Raw genomic sequence first — 19,990 nt, 5'->3', positions numbered from 1 at the left:
GATCCCCAAAGCTCATCCAGTCCAACCCCTTTCAACACAGGAATCTCTTGTCCAACATGGGAATTGAATCCATGACTCTGAGATAAAGAGTGTCATGCTCTACGGACTGAGTGGTTGCTCCCTCCAACGGTGGAGGCATAGCAATTGTGAGCTTAGCAGTTGTGGCTAGTAGTTGCCGATAGCCTTTTCCTCCATGCAGTTGCCTCATCCTCTTTTAAGGTAAGGTGGCGCTGTGGGTTAAACCACAGAGCCTAGGACTTGCTGATCAGAAGGTCGGCGGTTTGAATCCCTGCGACGGGGTGAGCTCCCGTTGCTCGGTCTCTGCTCCTGCCAACCTAGCAGTTCGAAAGCACGTCAAAGTGCAAGTAGATAAATAGGTACTGCTCCAGCGGGAAGGTAAATGGCGTTTCCATGCGCTGCTCTGGTTCGTCAGAAGCAGCTTAGTCATGCTGGCTGCATGACCTGGAAGCTGTACGCCGGCTCCCTCGGCCAATAAAGCGAGATGAGCGCTGCAACCCCAGAGTCGGCCACGACTGGACCTAATGGTCAGGGGTCCCTTTACATTTAAGGTGGTGGTCATCACTTCCTCCTGCGGGAGCAGATTCCCCAGATTAACTATGTTCTGTGTGAAGAAGTCCTTTCTTTTCTCTGTCCCGGATCTTCCGACCTTCAGCTTCTTTGGATACTCACCAGTCCTCAAGTTACAAGATGGGGATAAAAACTTCCCACTGTCCACTTCCTAAATTGAATCCTGAAAGGGAAGAGCAGAAAGAACGATAATATTGTTCCCTGAGGCCATCTCTTCCCTGGAGCTCTTATTTTTGGTGGCTTCAAGTCCTGGTAGTTCCAAAGATGGCTTTGTAACTAGTCTGTTTGCTAAAAAGCAGCTTTCGGGTTCTGTAGCTAAGTATATACCTGGGGCAACGCAGCGGGGAGGTTTCATGCTGGTTTTGTGCCCCAAGGAAGCAGGTGAGCCATCAGTGAACAAAAAGGATGAATAGTTGCCGTGATGACACCTGGTTTAACTGGTCTGTTGCTCCATTGCATCTTGTCTTTGGCGCATGCAAAATCTTAGATGAGTATTTTTTGGGGAGGGATTTTCTTTCTTTCATGCTCTTCAAACATAAAAGTTACTGAGGCTAACATGAGGCTACTTTGGCAATCTAGAACTTCTGGCTAGCATGTCCTCAGTGGGGCAAATGGTGGCGTCAAACCCTTTGGAGTCTGCATTGTCTTTGGCTAAACCTCTGCTTTCTGTTAGATCTCGGGTTGTCTTTTTCTCACTGCCTGACTTCCTAAACTATCCCACTCTCCTTGAGTAACTCCCCGCTCTGCTTTGCTCTGTCACTTTGCCTGTGAAACTCACTTTCCCCTCAAGGCCCAGGCTGCAGAGTTTGATTTCCTAACAGTGCCAGACCAAGCCACTTTCAGAATGGCTCTCAAAAAGGGGTGAGACATGCAGCAGCACCTTCGTGTGAGTGGCTGTCGCAGTTGATCCATTTCGCACAGCTGTACTATTGCATGTCACATGGAACTTAGTAATATGAAGCGTTGTCACGCGGAAGATGGAGCAAGTGTGTTTCCTGCTCCTCCAGAGGTAGGACCTGAGACAACGGATCCAAATGACAAGAAATGAAATTCCAACTAAACAGTGGGAGGAACTTTCTGATGGTAAGAACTGTTCAACAGTGGAACAGACTACCTTGGACGGTATTGAACTCTCATTGCTGGAGGTTTTTAAACAGAGGTTGGATGGCTATTTGTCATGGAATCTTCAGCTGTGATTCCCACATTTCAGGGGGTTGGACTAGATAATCCTTGGGTCCCTTCCAATTCTAGGATTCTATGAAATGGCTCTCTCAGATCAAGTATCTGCTTGTGAAACTGTTTGATGAGTCTTCTCCCTCAAAGATTTGTGGATTTCTTTGGGCTGTCTCTCCAGTTTTCATCTGGTTGTGATCCTTCACTGGAAGTTTTTAAACAGCGGTTGGATGGCCATTTGCCATGGAATCTTCAGCTGTGATTCCTTGTTTGCAGAGGGTTGAACTAGATGACTCTTTGAAGCCTGCTGGTTTTGTGGGAGTCGTTTATATTTCGGGAACTATTTCTTTATCTTCGTGCTGCTGACTGAAGGAACCAGCAGTCCTTTTTCCAAAGAGTACCCCTGATCTCTGAATCTTACCACTGAGAGATTGGGCAAGCAATCTGTGAATTGTGAGGCCCATCAGAGGCATCGCTTGCTTCCGTGTGGAGTTGTAATATTTATGGATTTAGGGCTCTCCTTTTAAAAAAGGCATGTTAGCACTTTCTGACTTCTGCAAAAGTTCCCAAAGGAAATGCCATTCATTTCGGGTGCTCCTGTGAATTAGTCGTGGGCGAGGCTGGGTGCACTTGGTGCTGAAAGCCTCTGAATTCTGTAACCTGTGCAATTATTCTGCACTTCCGCCAATTTCTATGTGATACGGAGCTACAGAACATTGGGAAGCTTCAACTCACAACTCCCAGAAATCTTATTCCACAACCTTTTCTGGCTTCCACAGTTTCACCAGGCATTGCCTCGGCTCCCTCAAACAAATCCTCAGAAGTAGAAATTTGCTTTGTAAAACCGAGAATCCCAGAAGCTGAATTTTGTACATCTTGCTGCATCCTGGGCTTTCCCCCTTCGCTTGTGTTGAATTATGGCATTCCCTCTTCCTGATGGCAGAGTTGTGACCTGAAACTTGTCCGGATTTTGACACAACCTACATTGTGGTCACAGCTCACACTTACACTTCCCCATCGGTGAGCTGGGAGTAATAGGTCCATTCGAGCCATTTTTTATTCTTCGATATTTACTGTTCCCAGTCCCAATAGCCTGGATTTCCACTTCCCACTATTGCTGAAAATCATTGCATGTTGCTGCAGCATTTTAAATTTCACTCTGATTTGTAGCTTTCTTACACAATCTCTATGTTGCTTGTGATTGAGCAGCATTAGCCAAGGACCCGATATTTCAAATTCTGTATGTGTTCTCAGAGGGAGAGTCTGCAAAGCTGGAAGCTCTCCTTTGAGGAGAGATGCGAGACAGTTATCTTGGTCATCAGAATTTTCTGGCCTTCTTCTTGATGCTTGAATCTTTATAGGAACAGTATGGACTTTACCTCTTGACTAGAATTAAGCACTACACTTTGTATGTTCTCTGTTCATTGAGACAGCAAGCAAACCTCCTCTCATGCTAATCTTGCTAGGAAAAACAAATCCAGAAAACGAGCCAAGAACTTGATCTTATACTTTTCAATCTTCTGAATAAATGTTTGAGTAGTACAGTCGTAACTTGGAAGTCGAACGGAATCCGTTTCGGAAGTCCGTTTGAGTTCCATAGCGTTTGAAAAGCAAAGCGCGGCTTCAGATTGGCTGCAGGAAGGTCCTGCAGCCAATCGGAAGCCGCAAAAGCCCCGTCGGATGTTCAGCTTCCAAAAGAACGTTAAAAAATTGGAACAGTCACTTCCAGGATTCAATCATTCGGGAGTCAAAACGTTCGAGAACTAGGCTGTTTGAAAACCAAGGTACGGCTGTACAGGGTCTTCAAGTTTTGGGACACGTTATAGAGTTGCATAGGAACATAGGAAGCTGCCTTTTCCGGAATCAGACCATTCATTCATCTAGCTCAGTATTGTCCACACAGACTGGCAGCAGCTCGTCAGGATTTCAGGTAGGGAATCTCTCCCACCCCTACCTGAAGATGCTGGGGATTGAACCTGGGTTGTTTTGCATGCAAGGCAGATGCTCTTCCACTGAGCTACGGCCCTTTCTCGGAGGAGAAATAGACAGATCCCTGCCTTGTGCCATGGACAACTTAAAATTTTATACAGCATTTGGGAAGACAGCAGACCGACAGCAGCAGAGGACGAATATAAGGAAATTCATTTCCACATACTTAGATTTCCTTCCGCTGGGAGGCTGCAGACCGAAGGTGCTAAACCAAAGCTTTATTGGCAGAGGTGGGTACAGAAAGATAATTTAAATGGGATGCAAGAGCTGGTCCTGAGAGGGGGTTAGGGAATTTGTTTATTAAAAATCTCTCCTTTCTGCTGTAAAACAGCCCTCGAGGCAGCAAGGAGCCCTCAGAATAACACTCAGGGGGTTCCAGATAGAAGCAATGTGACAATGCTTAATGTTTGGCTCCTGGGTTTGATTGGTGTTTTATTTCAAGGACCTCTGGATCTGCAGCTTGACAATACTGCAAATTCTATGTCCTTTTAAAATGTGTTTGCGGGAGGGTTTTTTATGGTTTGCTTTTGTTTTTATTATGTATTTTGTGTTCTCATTTTGTATTTTTGTGTTGTGAGCCGCCCTGTGATCTTCGGATGAAGGGTGGCATGTTGTTGTTGTTTACTCGTTTAGTCACGTCCGACTCTTCGTGACCCCATGGACCAGAGCACGCCAGGCACTCCTGTCTTCCACTGCCTCCCGCAGTTTGGTCAGGCTCATGCTGGTAGCTTCGAGAACACTGTCCAACCATCTCGTCCTCTGTCGTCCCCTTCTCCTTGTGCCCTCCATCTTTCCCAACATCAGGGTCTTTTCCAGGGAGTCTTCTCTTCTCATGAGGTGGCCAAAGTATTGGAGCCTCAGCTTCAGGATCTGTCCTTCCAGTGAGCACTCAGGGCTGATTTCCTTCAGAATGGAGAGGTTTGATCTTCTTGCAGTCCATGGGACTCTCAAGAGTCTCCTCCAGCACCATAATTCAAAAGCATCAATTCTTTGGCGATCAGCCTTCCTTATGGTCCAGCTCTCACTTCCATACATCACTAAAGGGTGGCATACAAATTTAATAAATAACAACAACAATGAGGAAGGAAGGAACACACGGTGCTGCCTTACACCGAGTCAAACCATTGGTCCATCTAGCTGAGTATGGTCAACAATGACTGGTAGCAGCAATTTGGAGTTTCAGGCAGCCCTACCTTGGGGTTAAATCTGGGACCTTCTGCATTCCAAGTGCCTGCTCTGCCACTAAACAGCTGTTCCCCCTTGGACTTCTTGTTGGATTTAGATCCATGCAGCACGATCGGATGCTCCACCTCGAGCTATGGCCTCTCCTTCGCTTTCAGCTGGAGGACCCTGCATTTCAGGGGGTTGGGCTAGATGACCCTTGGGGTCCCTTCCAACTCTGCAATTCTGTGATTCTATGTCCCAGTTCCGAATCTTTCATTTGGGTAGAGGCCCCTCTGTGATGAAGCCCCAGCATGGGAACAAAGGTCATGTTTGTGACCGCCCGAGTTTTCCTCTCCACCTTGGATGGAGCCTGCAGAATTTTTCATGTTTAATTATGTGGTTAACATGCTAATCCCCTTTTTATGAGCTCTGGGGGCGCAGCACAGACATCTCTTCAGGAAGCTGATTTCCTCTGCACGTAGTGCGCTGGCTTCGCTAATTCCAGCTGGCTGAACTTCAGGGGGGCTGGCTGCTTCTTCAGACTTCAGAAGAATGTAGGAGACGGGGTTTGTTTTCGTTCTTGAGGGTCTCTCATTCTCTCTGTGCCTCGGACTTCAAGGGTTTCCTCTTAGGCCAGGCTGATGAATCTGTGACGAACGCTCAACAGGAGCAGGCAGGATTTTGGAGCAGCTTCAAACTTGTTTTTCTCCCCCCCCCCCCAAGAGAAAAGGCATGCGTTTTGCCTGCAAAACCGGAAAGAGGGGAACCAGAGCGATCCAGCTCTCCTTTCTGGAAAAGAGTAGCCAGTTGGCATGCCTTCATAAGAACATTAGAAGAGCCTGCTGGATCAGGCCAATGGCCCATAAAGTCCTGCATCCTGTTCTCACAGTGGTAAACCAGATATCTTTTCTGGGAAGCTGCTGGGAACCTTCTTTTCTGGGAGCCTTCTGTTTGCAGAGGTTCTGTTCCAAATCTATAATGTCCTCCTGCTCCTGGGAAGATTCAGGATTAGGATCGGGGGGAGGGGTGGCTTCCACCATTATTCTTCAGTGCAGCCCTCCTCAACATAGTCCCTGATGAGCAGAGCCATCACGGCTAGTAGCCACTGATTCTCTAATTCATGAATTTGTCCAGTCCTATTGTTAAGTGGGTGGCACTGTGGTCTAAACCACTGAGCCTAGAGCTTGCTGATTGGAAGGCGGCGGTTCGAATCCCAGGGTGAGCTCCCGTTGCTCGGTCCCTGCTCCTGCCAACCTAGCAGTTCGAAAGCACTGCAAAGTGCAAGTAGATAAATAGGTACCTCTCCGGTGGGAAGGTAAATGGCGTTTCCATGCGCTGCTCTGGTTTCGCCAGAAGCGGCTTAGTCATGCTGGCCACATGACCTGGAAAAACTGTCTGTGGACAAATGTCGGCTCCTCGGCCAGAGTCGTTTATGACTGGACTTAACTGTCAGGTGTCCTTTACCTTTACCTTTTATTGTTAAGCCACCCAACCTTGTGACCATCGCTGCTTCCTGCAGGAATGAGTTCCATAGCTTAGCCATGCATTGCATGAAGAAGTTCTTTCTTTTATCTGTCCTGAATCTCCCAACCTTCAGCTTCATTAGATATCCAAGAATTCAGGGAGAAAAACCTTTCTCCATCCACTTTCCCCATGTCTTCCCACGCCAAGGCTCACTCCAACCGCCAGTCCTCTTAAGTAGCTAGCTATTCTCTTCCATAAACTCAGCCTTTCAGAAAGGTTCTGTTGGTACATTGTCATTACTGTGGTGGAGAGCTGGATTTAATGGGCAGCCCAGATCCTTATCCTCCCCACTCCCCCTTCGTGGGCCTGTCCCCCTGTCAATAGTCTAGCGTCACAGTGCCTACGATCCCCCTTTCAGCCCTGCCCCATTGAATTAAGCAGGGCTTTCTTTTTAATAAATGTGTATAGAATATTACTCTTTCAGATGCAGAAAAAAGCTGTGCTTTTGCTTCAAAGGGTATATTATAAACTGAAAGGAAATGGATTCATGAAAGCTAATTTTCTGTGGAGTGGCTACGACACCTCCAGCTTGCTCCAGCATATGTTTACTCAGGAGCAAGTCCCACTCATTTCTCAGACTAAACGTGCATAGAACTGCAGCCTTTCTCTGTGCAATTCGGATATTCTGCGTTCCTATAATACAATGAAAGAGTAGCAATAAATGTTATTGTTTATTGCTACCCTTCCATTACATTATCAGGAACATTTCTGAGTTTTATGAGTGTGTTCTGCCTTTGCATCATAATGCTGAGCTCTAGATAATGTTTCTAAGCTTAGGTAATAAAGCCTTGCTTTCTTTACCGCTGGTGTCCCCAGTGTGACTGGTAGGGTGGAAGGCAGGGAGACCAACAGTAGAGGGAGCCAGAGCTAATGACAGGCAGAGCCAACTAAGACTGTGTGTAGCATCATAGAATCATAGAGTTGGAATGCCACCAGCTTAAAACGTAAGTGGGTCATTATTCTTCTCAGCCCAGATCGGAGCTGGTTTGGGGTCAAACTCATCAAAAGGCAGCATTTCTCAAGAAATGACAGGATAGATATGGATTGTGGCTAACATTGTGTGTACACCAGTTCTCAAACCAGTGGCAAGAGCGCACTAGATGCAGAGTAAGCAGGAGCGTGTACAGAGCCTAATTCAGCTTTTGCCGTCCTCCTCCTTCCTGCTGCACTGAGACTAAGGAGGAGGAAACTGCTAGAAAGTAAGCAGGCTGGCAGGTGGGGGCTGGCGGAGAGCAGACTGATATTTGGGGCACAGTGCCCCATTCCCCCGTTTGCAGGGTGGGAGAGGGAGGCCTGAGAAGTTTAGGGGTGTTAAAAGGAGATTGCTTAGATGCCAGGGTGACCTTGTCTCTGCAAAACGCAGCCTCTGTGCCGTTTGCCAGTGACAGGTAAATGAGATGCTGTAAACTTTTTATGCTGCTGAAATACAAGGCAAGGTTGGCAGAATAGTTGGTTTATAAAAAAAAAAGGGATGAGATATTGTTTGCATTCTTTTTAAGGGCCTGAAACTAAATGTTGCATGCAAATCTGTGCCATGACACCCTGGTTTCTTGAGAAAAGCTGTTTTGAGAGGGGGGATTTGGAGTAGTAAGTAGCGTGTATGTTAACCCTTTGGCTACATGCTGTTTCAAATCAATCCCCTAAGAACACAAGAAGAGCTCTGCTGGATCAGGCCAATGGCACATCTAGTCCAGAATCCTGTTCTTACACTGGCCAATCCGATGCTCCAGTGGGAAGATCCCAAGCAGGACCCGATCACAACAGCACTCTCCTCTTTTGAAGTTTCCAGCAACTGGCATTCGGAAGCGTTGCTGCCTTCAACTGTGAAGGCAGAGCATAGCCATCATGGTTCGTAGACAGCAATAGCTTTCTCCTCCATGAATTTGCCTGGTCCTCTTTTGAAGCCAGTTCCGCAGTTTAATGAGCGAGTTCCACAGTTCATTGATTTGGACTGAAGAAATGGCTTCTTTCATCTGCCTTTCCAAAGGGGCTTTTCTGTCTCACACACATCTCTAGGTAGATCTGGAGACTCTGCTTCCTTAATTCTTCCTCTGGAGTCACAGGAAGCCCCATCTGAGATTCTCAAGTGGAAACAGACTCCTAACTCAGAGTAGTCCCATTTCCGTAAACCCCACGCCGTGGCTGTTTCTCCTCCTCCTCCCACTTGCCCCCCCCCCCAGTTTTATTGGGGAAATGGCCTAAATGGATTTGGTGGTCTCATTTCAATTCTGTGCAATTTTTGCCAAGCCAGCAAAAATGTGGGGGCCTGCAGTTATTGGGTTAGCTAGTGCAAAATGAGCTTGACTGCAACAGAGTTATTGGTTCCTCCAAATCAAATAAAAGCCCCGGGTCTCCTGGGGGGATACAGCAGCCTCCAGGCAGAAGGAGCAAAGAAGATCTCCCCCCCCTCTTCTTCTTCTTCTTCTCCTTTCTCCTTCTGGCTATTTGATTGCCTTCCTCTTCTCTCCCTCTCCTCTTCATATATATATTTTCTTTGATTCGCCCAGTTAGTGCATTGTAGAGCCTATTCTCCTTCCTCTCTCCCCTCCCTCCCTGCAGGAAGAGGGACGGATCGCACAATGGCGCCTTGTAAAATCAATTTTCTCCCTGTGACAAAAATGTAATTTGCTCTTAATCACCCAGGTTTGGCTTGCACAAAATCTTGCTGCGTGCGATGGCACACACATGCTTGCTTCCCCCCTCCCCGCCTTGCATCTGCGTCGAAGAAAACAGCCCACACATTCAGAGACACCTGTAGTAGCAGAGGAGGAGGAAAAGCTTGGGTCTGATCTTGTCTCCTTCTAGAGAAGGGGGATGCTCAGAGAGAAGCAGCAGAGGCCGGGGTTGGTTGGGGGGCATGCATCTACTTCTCGTAAGCGCCAGGCTATTTTGGATAAAGAACAGCAAGCATGGGAAACAGGCGGCCTTTGCAGAGCCAGCCCTTCTCCCTGCAGGCTTCGGCGTAGGAGGCTCTGTGCCACCGAGGTGTGCAAGTCGTTGCCACTGATTAGCCCGACGCAGGGAAGAGTGAAATTGGTAGTTTCCAGAATAACAGGGCGAGATGTTTTGCTGCAGGATTGCCCTCTGCATTTAAAAACCGGGGGAGAGGAGGGGACCTCAAACCCAGGGACTGAAGACGCCACCCCCCTGAGCCTCTTTATCTGACCCTCAAGGCTTTCCCCAGCAGCACCACGGATGACCCCTGCTTGGCACCCTCCGGGAGCCTCTCTGCCCAGCTTGAAGTCTTATTGCACCTCCTGCGTGGCTAGATGAGAGAGGAGAATGTGTAAAAACTGGCCTGCCGTCGGAGGTGGTTGAAGGGCAGCACGACCGGTGGGGTCGCAATGGGTGCCGTGCTGCATGGGGAGCCACAACAATGCTGTAGCCCCTGGAACATGAGAGGTGGGTTAGGGCGTGCCAGATTTTAGCATTGCTGCTGAAATTTGAGAGCCTGGAGTCTGCTGCTGCCGCTGCTCAAAGACAAAACTGGAATCTCTGCTTGCTTTTGCTCCTGGCCCTGCCCACCAACAGCATGCGGCCCCTGGAAGGTTGCCAAGGAGGAAAATGTGGCCCTCTGCCTGAAAGTTTTCACACCCCGATTTAAAACAGAAACCCAACCAGGGTCAACTAGGTTGTTCCCTCTTCCTATTTTATATTTCATTATTGCATTTGTAGCTCACCTTTTCCTGTCCGAGGAGCTCAAGGTGGCATGCATTGTTCTCTTCCTCTGCACAACAACCCTGCAAGGCGGGTTAGGCTGAGAGGCAGTGACTGGCCCAAGCTCACTCAGCGAGCTGCATGGCCGGGGATTTGAACCCTGATCTCTCCCAGGAGCTAGTCCCACACACTAACCACTACACCACCAGCAGCTCTTGGTTCTCACATCCCTCTGATGTAGCTGTTCTGGTCCCCCTGCAGGGTCTTGACACCCTACGTCCCCCAACACGATTCTGCGGACACCAGGTGAGGCTCCTTTGAGCTCGGAACGCCTTTCCACTGGGCTGGACATGTCAGGCTTTTTCATTGCCGCCCACTCTCCATCCAAGCGCCGTCGGTGAGCAGCCGTCCCCAGAGCAGCCGTCCCTGCAAGCAAGGTGGCTGTCAGAAAAGCAACAGGCAGGCTTGACAGGTGATGAGATGCCAGCCAGAGACTGAGCAGATTCACCTGAGCAACTGATGCCAGGAGGGGAGGGGACAGGCTGGGAACAGTGTGCCCCTGCCGGGGATCCTTTTGCAACAGAGAGACACACACACCAGTATTTCATTTCTCTCTCCCCCCCCCCCCCCGCTTTCTGGCGGAGCTGCTGTTTTCGACAGTGCACCGTTCCCCGCAGGATCAGAGGCAGAAAGCGTCCGTCCGCTCAGCCAAGAGCAAACTTAATTCCTCCGGCGGCGGGCAGGGATGCACACAGCTAGCTTTAATTGGATGTGAGGAGGCAGCCGTGGAGGAGAGATGTGGGCCAGACCTTCAGCGTCTGGCTGGGAACTCCCCAATTTGCGAGATTCTGCCTAACGGTGCTGGGCGTCCTCCCACACTCCTTGGCTGGCAGAGGCAGCGCAAATAAGGCTTGGGGTCTCCCAGATGGATCTCCTTGGATAAAATCCTGTCCTTCCCACAATTTAGAAATAGACACCTGCACTTGGAGGCAGCAGTGCTTCTGAATACCAGTTGCTAGAAACTGCAGGAGGGAAGAAGGCTCTTGCTCTCAGGTCCCGCTTGCTGGCTTCCCGCAATAGCAGTCTGGCTGGGCGCTGTGAGCAGAGGATGCTGGACTAGATAGGCCATTGGCCTGATCTAGCAGACCCCTGTACAGTGGAACCTCGGTTGTTGAACGTAATCCGTTCCAGAAGACCGTTTGACTTCCAAAATGCTTGACAACTGAGGCGCAAAGAGCTGTTGGCAATTTCAGTGGTGGAAATTGAGAAACGGGCCTTGGAAGCCAAGGCACATTCAAAAATGGAAGCAATTACTTCTGGGTTTTCGGCATTTGGGTTCCAAAACGTTTGGCTTCCGAGACGCTCTAAAACAGAGATTTCACTGTATTTATATCTTTACTTGATAGTTCATTCATGCTGTGATCGGGGGGACCAGACTGTGGCCCACCAGGTGTTGCTGGATTCCTAATGCTGTTATTATAACCATATTGGTGTGGATAGGGACCACACTTTCTGACTTGCATTTAAATCTGAGTGTGGCCTGTAATGGTGTTCTGGTAGGTAAAGGAGCCGGGATTTCATAGGTTTTGTTTTAGGAATGCAGCCTGCACTTGGTGGCAGCTTGTATTTGAACAGATACAACATGTTTTTAAAATAATTTGTTCTCTGCCAGCTGCAGGTTTCCATATCATCAATACTTCACTGAGCCAAACCTTCCTTCTTCTGCATGTCATCATGTACTAGGATGAAGTTCTTGCGAGGCTTTAAATACATCTGATTTCACACACCCAGCACCTGTGCTAACTTTCAGATGGTCTTGATTTGTGTACTCGATGCTGGAATTATATTTGTAACCATCCCATCCATTTCAAATCCATTGCGTGCTTCATACAAAGGGCTGTCCCGTGGAAGGTGGAGCAAGCTTGTTATCTGCTGCTCCAGAGGGCAGGATCCAAACCAATGACAATAAAGGAGATTCTGACTAAACTTTCTGACGGCAAGAGCCGTTTGACAGCAGAACAGGCTCCCTCAGAAGGTGGTGGGCTCCCCTTTGTTGGAGGTGCTTCAACAGAGGACGGCTGGCCGTTTCTCAGGGATTTTTAGCTGGTTTTCCTGCTTTGCAGGGGTTGGACTAGAATAATTCTACGCTTCTATGATTCAGTGATTCCATGACCTCCATCCACTTATAGGCTGCCACCAAACCGAGGGGAGGTTCTGCTCTGTCCTCTTCCTGTTTAGCATCAGACTCACAGCTGCCAACGTTTCCCTTTTTTTAAGGGAAATTCCCTTATTCCGAATAAGATTCCTCGCAAGAAAAGGGGAAAGTTGACAGCTATGATCAGGCTGGTGCCAGAAGCGGCCAGGATTGTCTGCGCTTGTTATCTAAGAAAGTGTGCATAGGCAGAGCAGAAACTAGGCAGCCGTTCGCTGCCATTGGAGGCAGCCGCTGGATACATTCCAGCAGAGGGCATTAAGCCTCTGCAGTAGTCTCTTCTTCAATCCAGCCCCCCCCCCCCCGCCGCCCCCCGCAAAAAGTAGTTGCAAAGGAAGCTGCCTAATCTATACCCGGTCATGCCGTTGAGCTTGCTGTTGTTTAGTCCTTCCCGTTGCTTGCTAAGAGATCCTTTAAAACCCGAGTTGCCAGAACCTGTGCCAGGCCGCATGATCGGCTGTAGGGCCAAGGAACTGGTGTGTAAAAGGCATTTGAGGCTGGCAGGTGTAGGAGTAGCAGCCAGGGAAGCCGGCGAGCGTGAGTTACGGTGCACTCAATGCTTCCTGTAAGAGGCTATTTCTCAGCAAAACGCCTGACCCTTTGACTGGAGCTGCTCACGGCTTTGTGCCTGCCGGAAATAATGTTCCCAATTAGCTAAGCACCTTTTAGATGCGCCGCACCTCGTTTGATAATCTGGGAGGCATGATGTGTCCTAGGATGCTGATTAAGGAGGTAGTAATCAAATACGGCAATTATCTCATAAGGTCTGCGGTGGGTTCCTTTCACAGTCGCCTTCCTGCAGTATTGCAATAAGATTCACACAAACATGCTCTCTCCTTCCTGTTGAAGGGGCTGCTGGCTTTGTCCTCTGCCCTGAAGGGATCTGGAGAAGGGTGTTTACATGAGAGAAGCCAAAGCAGTTTATCTGTCACCGGTTTCTGCCTGTGCATCTCGGAGCTATAGATCTCTGAAGAGGAAGCCGGGGGGTGTCTTAAGAGAATTCCACGGCGCTCTTGCGAAACGGATTGCCAGAGTCTTCCCGGTGAAGCCGTGACACTTGCCATCAAGATAGCTTGTGCATGTTTCACTTGTGGAAATTTACAACCGCAGTGTGTTGGGGGTTGGTAAAAAGCAACTTAAACTACTGGTTTAAATGGGTGATTATTGTTTTTCTAATTATTATTACTAGTTGTTAAGGAGAAGGGCCGTAGCTCAGTGGCAGGGCCTCTGCTCTGCGTGGAGAAGGACCCAGGTTCAATCCCTGCTATCTCTAGGTAGGACTGGGAGAGAACTATGTCTGAAATCCTAGAGGGCTGCTGCCAGTCGGTGTGGAAATTACTGAACTAGATGGTCTGATCATCTGGCATGGTATAAGACATCTTCCTGTGCTCCTATGTTTGTTTGTTTGTTTGCTTGCTTGTTTATTATTTTATTAAAACATTTCTAGACTGCCCTTCAACCCTCTGTGTATGCTACAGTGATATGCAATATGCATGAGTAAACTTAAACATGTCGCCAAAATGAAACAGAAAAAATGAGACAATTCTAAACCCATATGAACTAACTGAAGTAACCCACTTTAAAAACACCTTGGCAGAAGTGAGTGTAAAGTCAGTGTTAACTATACACCTTTGGGAAGGCCATTCCAAATGTTTGGGGCTACCAAAGACAAGGCTCTTTTCGCTGATGGTGGATAACTAACTGCACTTAGGATAACTAACCTCACTTAAGAGGCTGATATAGGAAGAGGCGATCCTTCAGGTATTGGTATTTGAGTCCCAAGCCATTTCTCAGAAGCAAGCAGGCACCCAGCATAATAGGTGTGGAGTGATATGACTAAATCCTGATGGGGAGGGAGACGATATTACAGATGGGGAACACCTGGTATTGGGGATAATAGCTACATTGATGCACAGGAAACTGAGGCAGTGCTACAGAAACCTGCTAAAGGGCAGGAAACTAGAAGAAGGTAGCAGGGAATGACTTGGTTGTCTATACTAATGCACAGAGTATGGGAAACGAGCAAGATAAAGTTGAGCTCTTAATACAGGTTGACAAATACGGTCTAATAGACATTACTGAAACCTGGTGGAATGAGATTCATGACTAGAATGTAGAAATTGGAGGTATAACCTATTCAGAAGGAATAAACCAAACAAGAAGGGGGGAGGAGTAGCATTATATGTAAAGGATGTGTAAACTTGGGAAGAGATTCATAACTTGGGAGTATGGAAGGCAGATTGAGAGTATATGAGTAAAAACTGTAGGAGAGGGAAACAGCTATGACCTTCCTGCTATAGACCTCCAAGCGGGATGGAATACTTCAATGCAGATTACCAAATTACTGGAGCAGATTACCAAACATTCGAAAAGGAGAGTTATAGCAGTCATGGGAGACTTCAACTACCCTGGTATCTGTTGGAACTCAAACTCTGCTAAGAATGTAAAGTCCAACAAGCTCCTCCATTGCCTTGCTGACTATTTCATTTCTCAGAAGGCAGAAAGACAAGCTAGAAGTACTGGGAATCTTGGAAGGCGGTGATCATGTCCTCTTGGGTTTCATGCTACAGAGGCAAGGGAAAGCTGGGTGTAGCCAGGCATGCACTCTGCACTTTATGAAAGCTGATTTCAAAAAGCTTAAGGAACTGCTAGGTGAGTGCCCACGGTCAGAAATGCTTAAAGAGAAGGGAGTCCAAGATGGATGCAAGTTTCTTAAAGGTGAAATACTAAAGGCACAAATGCTGACAATTCCAACAAGAAAGAAAAGCGGGAGGCTTCTAAAAAAACCAGTGTGGCTGCATAAGGAGCTTACGGATGAGCTGAGATTTAATAGAGGCATGTATAAGAAGTGGAAGAAAGGGGAAATTGTGAAGAAAGAGGATACACAAGTAGCCAACAGTTGCAGGGAGAAGATCGGGGCAGGGTAAAGCTCAGAATGAGCTCAGGTTTGCAAGCGAGGTTTTAAACAGTAACAGGTTTATTCTGCTATGTTCGAAACTTTCTGAGCTCTCTATGTCTTTGGGGAAGGGGGGGGGGTGAATGCTTTCCAGAGACTGTGAATCTGTTAACTCTTTCTCTTCTAATGTTTCTTCTGCTAGCTATTCCCCATCCAGTATTTCCCAGCTTCTGCCTTCTGAACTATGCCCCTCTGCAAACCACTGTTCCAAACCTATACTGTCCTCCTGCTCCTGGGAAGATTCAGGATCAGGAGGAGGGGGTGGCTCCCACCATTTTCTTCCTCAGTGCAGCCCTCCTCAGCACGGTCCCTGACAGTACCTCCAGCTTAAAAAAGAAAAGAAAAAAGATCAGGTTTGCAGGTAATGGGAAAGATCGCTTCTACTAGACCCTTCAGAGTCATTGCCACTCAAAAGAAGACAATTCTGGCCTCAGGTGGACAAATAGCGTAGCCTGCAAAGGGACAGATGCTTGTCTTCCTAAGAGAATATGTGTCATTTGGATCTCCTGGCATTCCTGTTAAATCCCTCCAGCCTCTGTTGAAGCCTATCTTGTCACACACCCCTCTCCATTATCATACATATTTCTGTGCCCACACAAACCCCGGGATCCATTTGCGGGTGACTCATTTTTCCTTTAGACAGTGAGATGAGCCGAGCAGAGAGAGAGAGAGAGAGAGAGAAATCCAGAGGGGCAAAATACACTCGGAAAGACCAGAGTCCTCTTGAATAGCACTCAACGCTCTGTCGAGGTCACTCTCCACTTGCCATTGTCTCTCCGCTCCTTGTGATTACAGAAAAGCGCAGCGGAGACGAATACATCTGATTGCTGGCCCAGTGGGGAAGTGAGCGTGGAACATTGCTTGTAGAATCATAGAGTTGTAGAGCTGGAAGGGACCCCCTGAGGGTTATCTTGCTCAGCCCCCTGCAATGCAGGAATCGCTGCTAAAGAATCACTGACAGGTGGCCATCCAACCTCTGCCTTAAACAGCTCCAACGAAGGGAAGTCCACCACCTTCCAAGAAAAGTCTCTTATGCTGCTGAACGGCTCTCGCCATCAGAGAGCTCTTCCTAATGCTTAGTCGAAATCTCCTTGCTTGTCCTTAGACTCCGTTGGCCCAAGCCCTGCTTGCTGGAACTGCAGAATGCTCCATTGTCAATGGGACTGCCCTTCAGATATTTGAAGATTGCTATCTGTCAGGGACTGGGCAGAGGAGGAATGGTGGAGAAAGCCTCCCCTTCTTGACCCTTCCAGGGAGGAGGAAGAGGAAGACAGTATAGATTTACAACAGGGGTTTGAGGGAGGTTGCAGCTCAGAGGCAGATGAAGGGAAAAGTTGGAAAATCATGGGAGAGCCAGAACAACAACACCCAGCTGACATGTTGTCATTAGAAAGCATTCCAGACCCTCCCTCTCCCAGAACCCGGTGAGCTTTAAAAGTAGGAGAGCAAAGAGCTCAAAGACAGAGGGCACGTAGCAGCACCTGTAGAGGAGGCGATGAGAATGACGAATGAGGAAGTGGGAGAGAAGGAGGGTGGAGATTCACTCGGGACAACACCATTATCCAAGAGGCTGGGTTCTATAGCCTCTCTCTGTAAAGATTGAAATAAAAAAGGAGAGTAAGAAACTTTCCCTTGTCTTTATACTTTCCTGGGCAACCAGCTGGGAACCGCTGACAGCATCCTGACACTATCATATGGCTTGGCGTTTTTCAAACTTACTCAACTTTAATAATAACTCTACCCTTTTCTAATAGGGCCGTCCCCCCCCCCCCCGCAGCACCTGGCTCTATGCGGATGAGGGTATATGGATCATTTCTGTTGGATTTTTATATGTAATAAAATATATGTATCAAAGCCCCCCATCCTCATCACTGGTACATTTACACCAACCAATCAATCGTGGTTGATTGCGGGGTGCCCCTGGTCGATTTTGGACCCCCTGAGAATTGTTACCCCCCCCAAAAAAGGGGGGAAGCTCAACAGCTTTGGCTTCCTAAAAAAAGCTCAACAACATTGTCAATGGGTAGATCACTGCCAGTTTTTCTTATACTGTGAGTAGATTGCAGTCTCTTGGGAGTTGGACGTGCCTGCACGAATGGTTCTCATCAATCCATGCAAATTATTGTTAGATAGATAATTGCATTTCTTTTTCACCTTTTTTCTCCAAAGAGGTGAAGGCACACATGGTTCTTCCCCCTCCTCATTTAATCCCCACAACAACCCTGTGAGGTAGGTTAGACTGAGAGAGGCAGTGACTGGTCCAGGGTCACCCAGTGGATGTCATATGACCAAGCGGCAATTTGAACATGGTTCTCCCAGGTCCTCATTTAATCCACATAACAACCCTGTGAGGTTCAGAGGCAATGACTGCTGCCAGCAGCTTCAGCAGTTCCATCAGAAATTGCCCACATGCCTTTCCTGCCTCCTCTTTTGCCACTGTAAGGACCAGTTGTATACTCTCTCTTTTTTTAAAGCCTGGCATGTGCTAGATTTTGTTCCCATTCATCCATGCACACCTGCTTAAGCTTCACAGCTGCAGCGTTCCTGGGAATCTTGGCTTCCTGTGCAGCATCTGCTTTTCCTGAAATGCTTCAAGGTTCTGGTGCACCACTGATCCTTAATATGGCTGCAGGAGGCAGGGAGGGAGAAGGTGCGTTGTTTTCCATTCTGCGACGCATTTGTCACGTGCAATGCTGTTTCTGTTCTGCCACAGTTCGTCTTCTGCCCCAAAGCTACAGTATCCATCTTGCTACCGACTCTGGCGAAGTTATGTATCCTACGTGATTAATTTCATCAATCATGTTGTCTTATTCCAGGTCTTCAGTGGGCACCAAAAAGACATTGCCTATGTAAGATTTAAAGGGGGGGGGAGTTAAGTGTAGGGGCCTCCACAAAAAAGGCCTGACTCCTGCATTGTATAGAATGGACCTCCTGAGAAGATGGTGTCTGCGGGAGGCCCTCTCCTGCAGAGCTCTGCGATTGATGGGGTATATAAGGGGTGAGATGCCTTTTCAGATAGCCTGGTCCCAGTAGGACTCTATACACCAAAGCCAGCACCGTCTGGTAGCTAATTGGCAGCATTTGTGGAGTAGGAGGTGCTGAGATCTGCCAGGATGTCTCAGCAAAACCTTCATGAAAAGAAGCAGTGTATCTGAACATCAGTTGCCAAGCTGGGAAAGAGCCATCCCCCTCTGGGGTCTACTCATGTAGTAGCTGGAGGCATTTGGGTCTCGACTGGAGAAAATAAGGTACTGGATTAGCCAAGGGTCATTTTCATGTGCTCTAGCAGGCGCAGACGCATCTCATTCCTGGCAGAAGGCAGCTCGCTGCTTCCTTCCATCTCCCACCATTCCTTAAGGCATAGCTGTCAACCATCCCTTATTTGGCGGGAAAGTCCTTTATCCCAGCGCTGTGTCCCGCTGCTGTCCCTTATTGATGATGTCCCTTAAATTTCCTGGGTTTCAAAGGAAGCAGCTCCTCTCCCTCCCTCCCTGCCGGCCAGGGAGGAGGGAGGCTCCAACTGTGTTGCTTGGCTGCGTTGCTCACCCAATAAGGAGTCTAAGAACGACTGGGGGGTGGAGCTTGCATGCTTTGTGCCGATCAAATCGGCTGCGTTGCCTGGAGACTCGCCTTTGCTCAGCGCTTCCCAGCGGAGAGGTGACGGTGGTTTTCCTTGCTGCATCCCCTTTGCCAGGTTGCTGCGCTGTAGGAACCACCGCTTGAGGCTTTGTTTAGCTGCTGGTTGGCTAAAATCCCTTATTTTGGCTGCTGCTCCCTTATTTTTGAGGCTGCTGGACCCTTATTTTCAAATCTGTAACTTGACAGCTATGCCTTAAGGCAGTTTTCCCAGCAGAGCAGGAAGCCAGCACCCTCTTTTATTACATTCCTGTGTGTTTTGTTTTTCTCTCCCCCAGCTCACCTTGCAGAGCACAAAGTCCCGTGTGGCCTTCTTCGAGGAGCTCTAGTAAGTGAGCCGGTTCTTTGCTCCTGAGCCAGCGCCCGACTGATGCGGACCCTCCGTTTGAGGACTCAGCCATAGCCGGCCACGAATCCCGGCTGCCCCCTGAACTGTGACCCCCTCTTCACGCGTTTTCGAAGAGTTTGACATGACGCTCCCCTGCTTTGTACTTTGTAGTTTTTTTGGTTTTTAATAATCTTTGTATAACACACGACTGTGATATACCATTTAGCTTCTTCTTTCTTTCCTTTTTTAAAAAGTGTTTGTATTGATTGTGACTTGTATTAACGTGCTCCTAAGACGGGGTGGGTGCGGCACCAGCATGAGACCCCTTTTCGCTTCCCACCTCTCTGTAGGGGCACGACTCTGCTCCCTCCTGCGGACGAGAGAGGCGGCTCTTTCCTGAAGCTCCCATCAAGGAGCCTTTAACATCTAGCATGCTCTGTCTGCTAGCGCAAGACCCCATGTGCTTGTGGGTGGCAGAGTTTAAAGCTTGCACGACAAAGGGATCTGGTGCAACAGTTGCACGGGAGTAAGCTTGTTGGGGAACAGCCGATCCTGGCGCAACAGCCGGTTCTTGTTGCGCGATCTGTTTTGCGGCCATCGTGGGTGCTGCATATTCGTTCCCCCCTTGCGCAACAAGTGACTTCAACTTCACTCCCTACATTCTGAACCAAATGGAAGGATAATCAGGGAGCCTCTCTTAGATGTCATGCTCTCTCCTTCCTTCTGAACCAAGCTGGCAGAGAATAATTGGGTGGGCTCTGAA

The 19,990-nt window shown here is 48.3% G+C and overlaps 1 protein-coding gene across 4 annotated transcripts in view; it reads left to right on the top strand.

Annotated features, from left to right (window-relative positions):
* The window catches only part of NF2 (NF2, moesin-ezrin-radixin like (MERLIN) tumor suppressor), an 89,033-nt gene extending 69,540 nt beyond the window's left edge, over window positions 1–19,493 (top strand). For all 4 annotated transcript variants that reach the window (XM_053369550.1, XM_053369552.1, XM_053369549.1 and 1 more), the window contains one exon: window positions 19,178–19,493. In XM_053369550.1, coding sequence (XP_053225525.1) covers window positions 19,178–19,228 — 51 coding nt within the window. In that variant the 3' untranslated portion in view covers window positions 19,229–19,493. The remainder of the gene's footprint in view (window positions 1–19,177) is intronic.
* The last annotated feature ends 497 nt before the right edge of the window (window positions 19,494–19,990 follow it).

The sequence above is a fragment of the Podarcis raffonei genome, chromosome 16 (genome assembly GCF_027172205.1).
Source record: "Podarcis raffonei isolate rPodRaf1 chromosome 16, rPodRaf1.pri, whole genome shotgun sequence".
NCBI lineage: Eukaryota > Metazoa > Chordata > Lepidosauria > Squamata > Lacertidae > Podarcis > Podarcis raffonei.
Note: the sequence above shows the minus strand (reverse complement) of the source record. Positions and strands in the feature narration are given on the sequence as shown.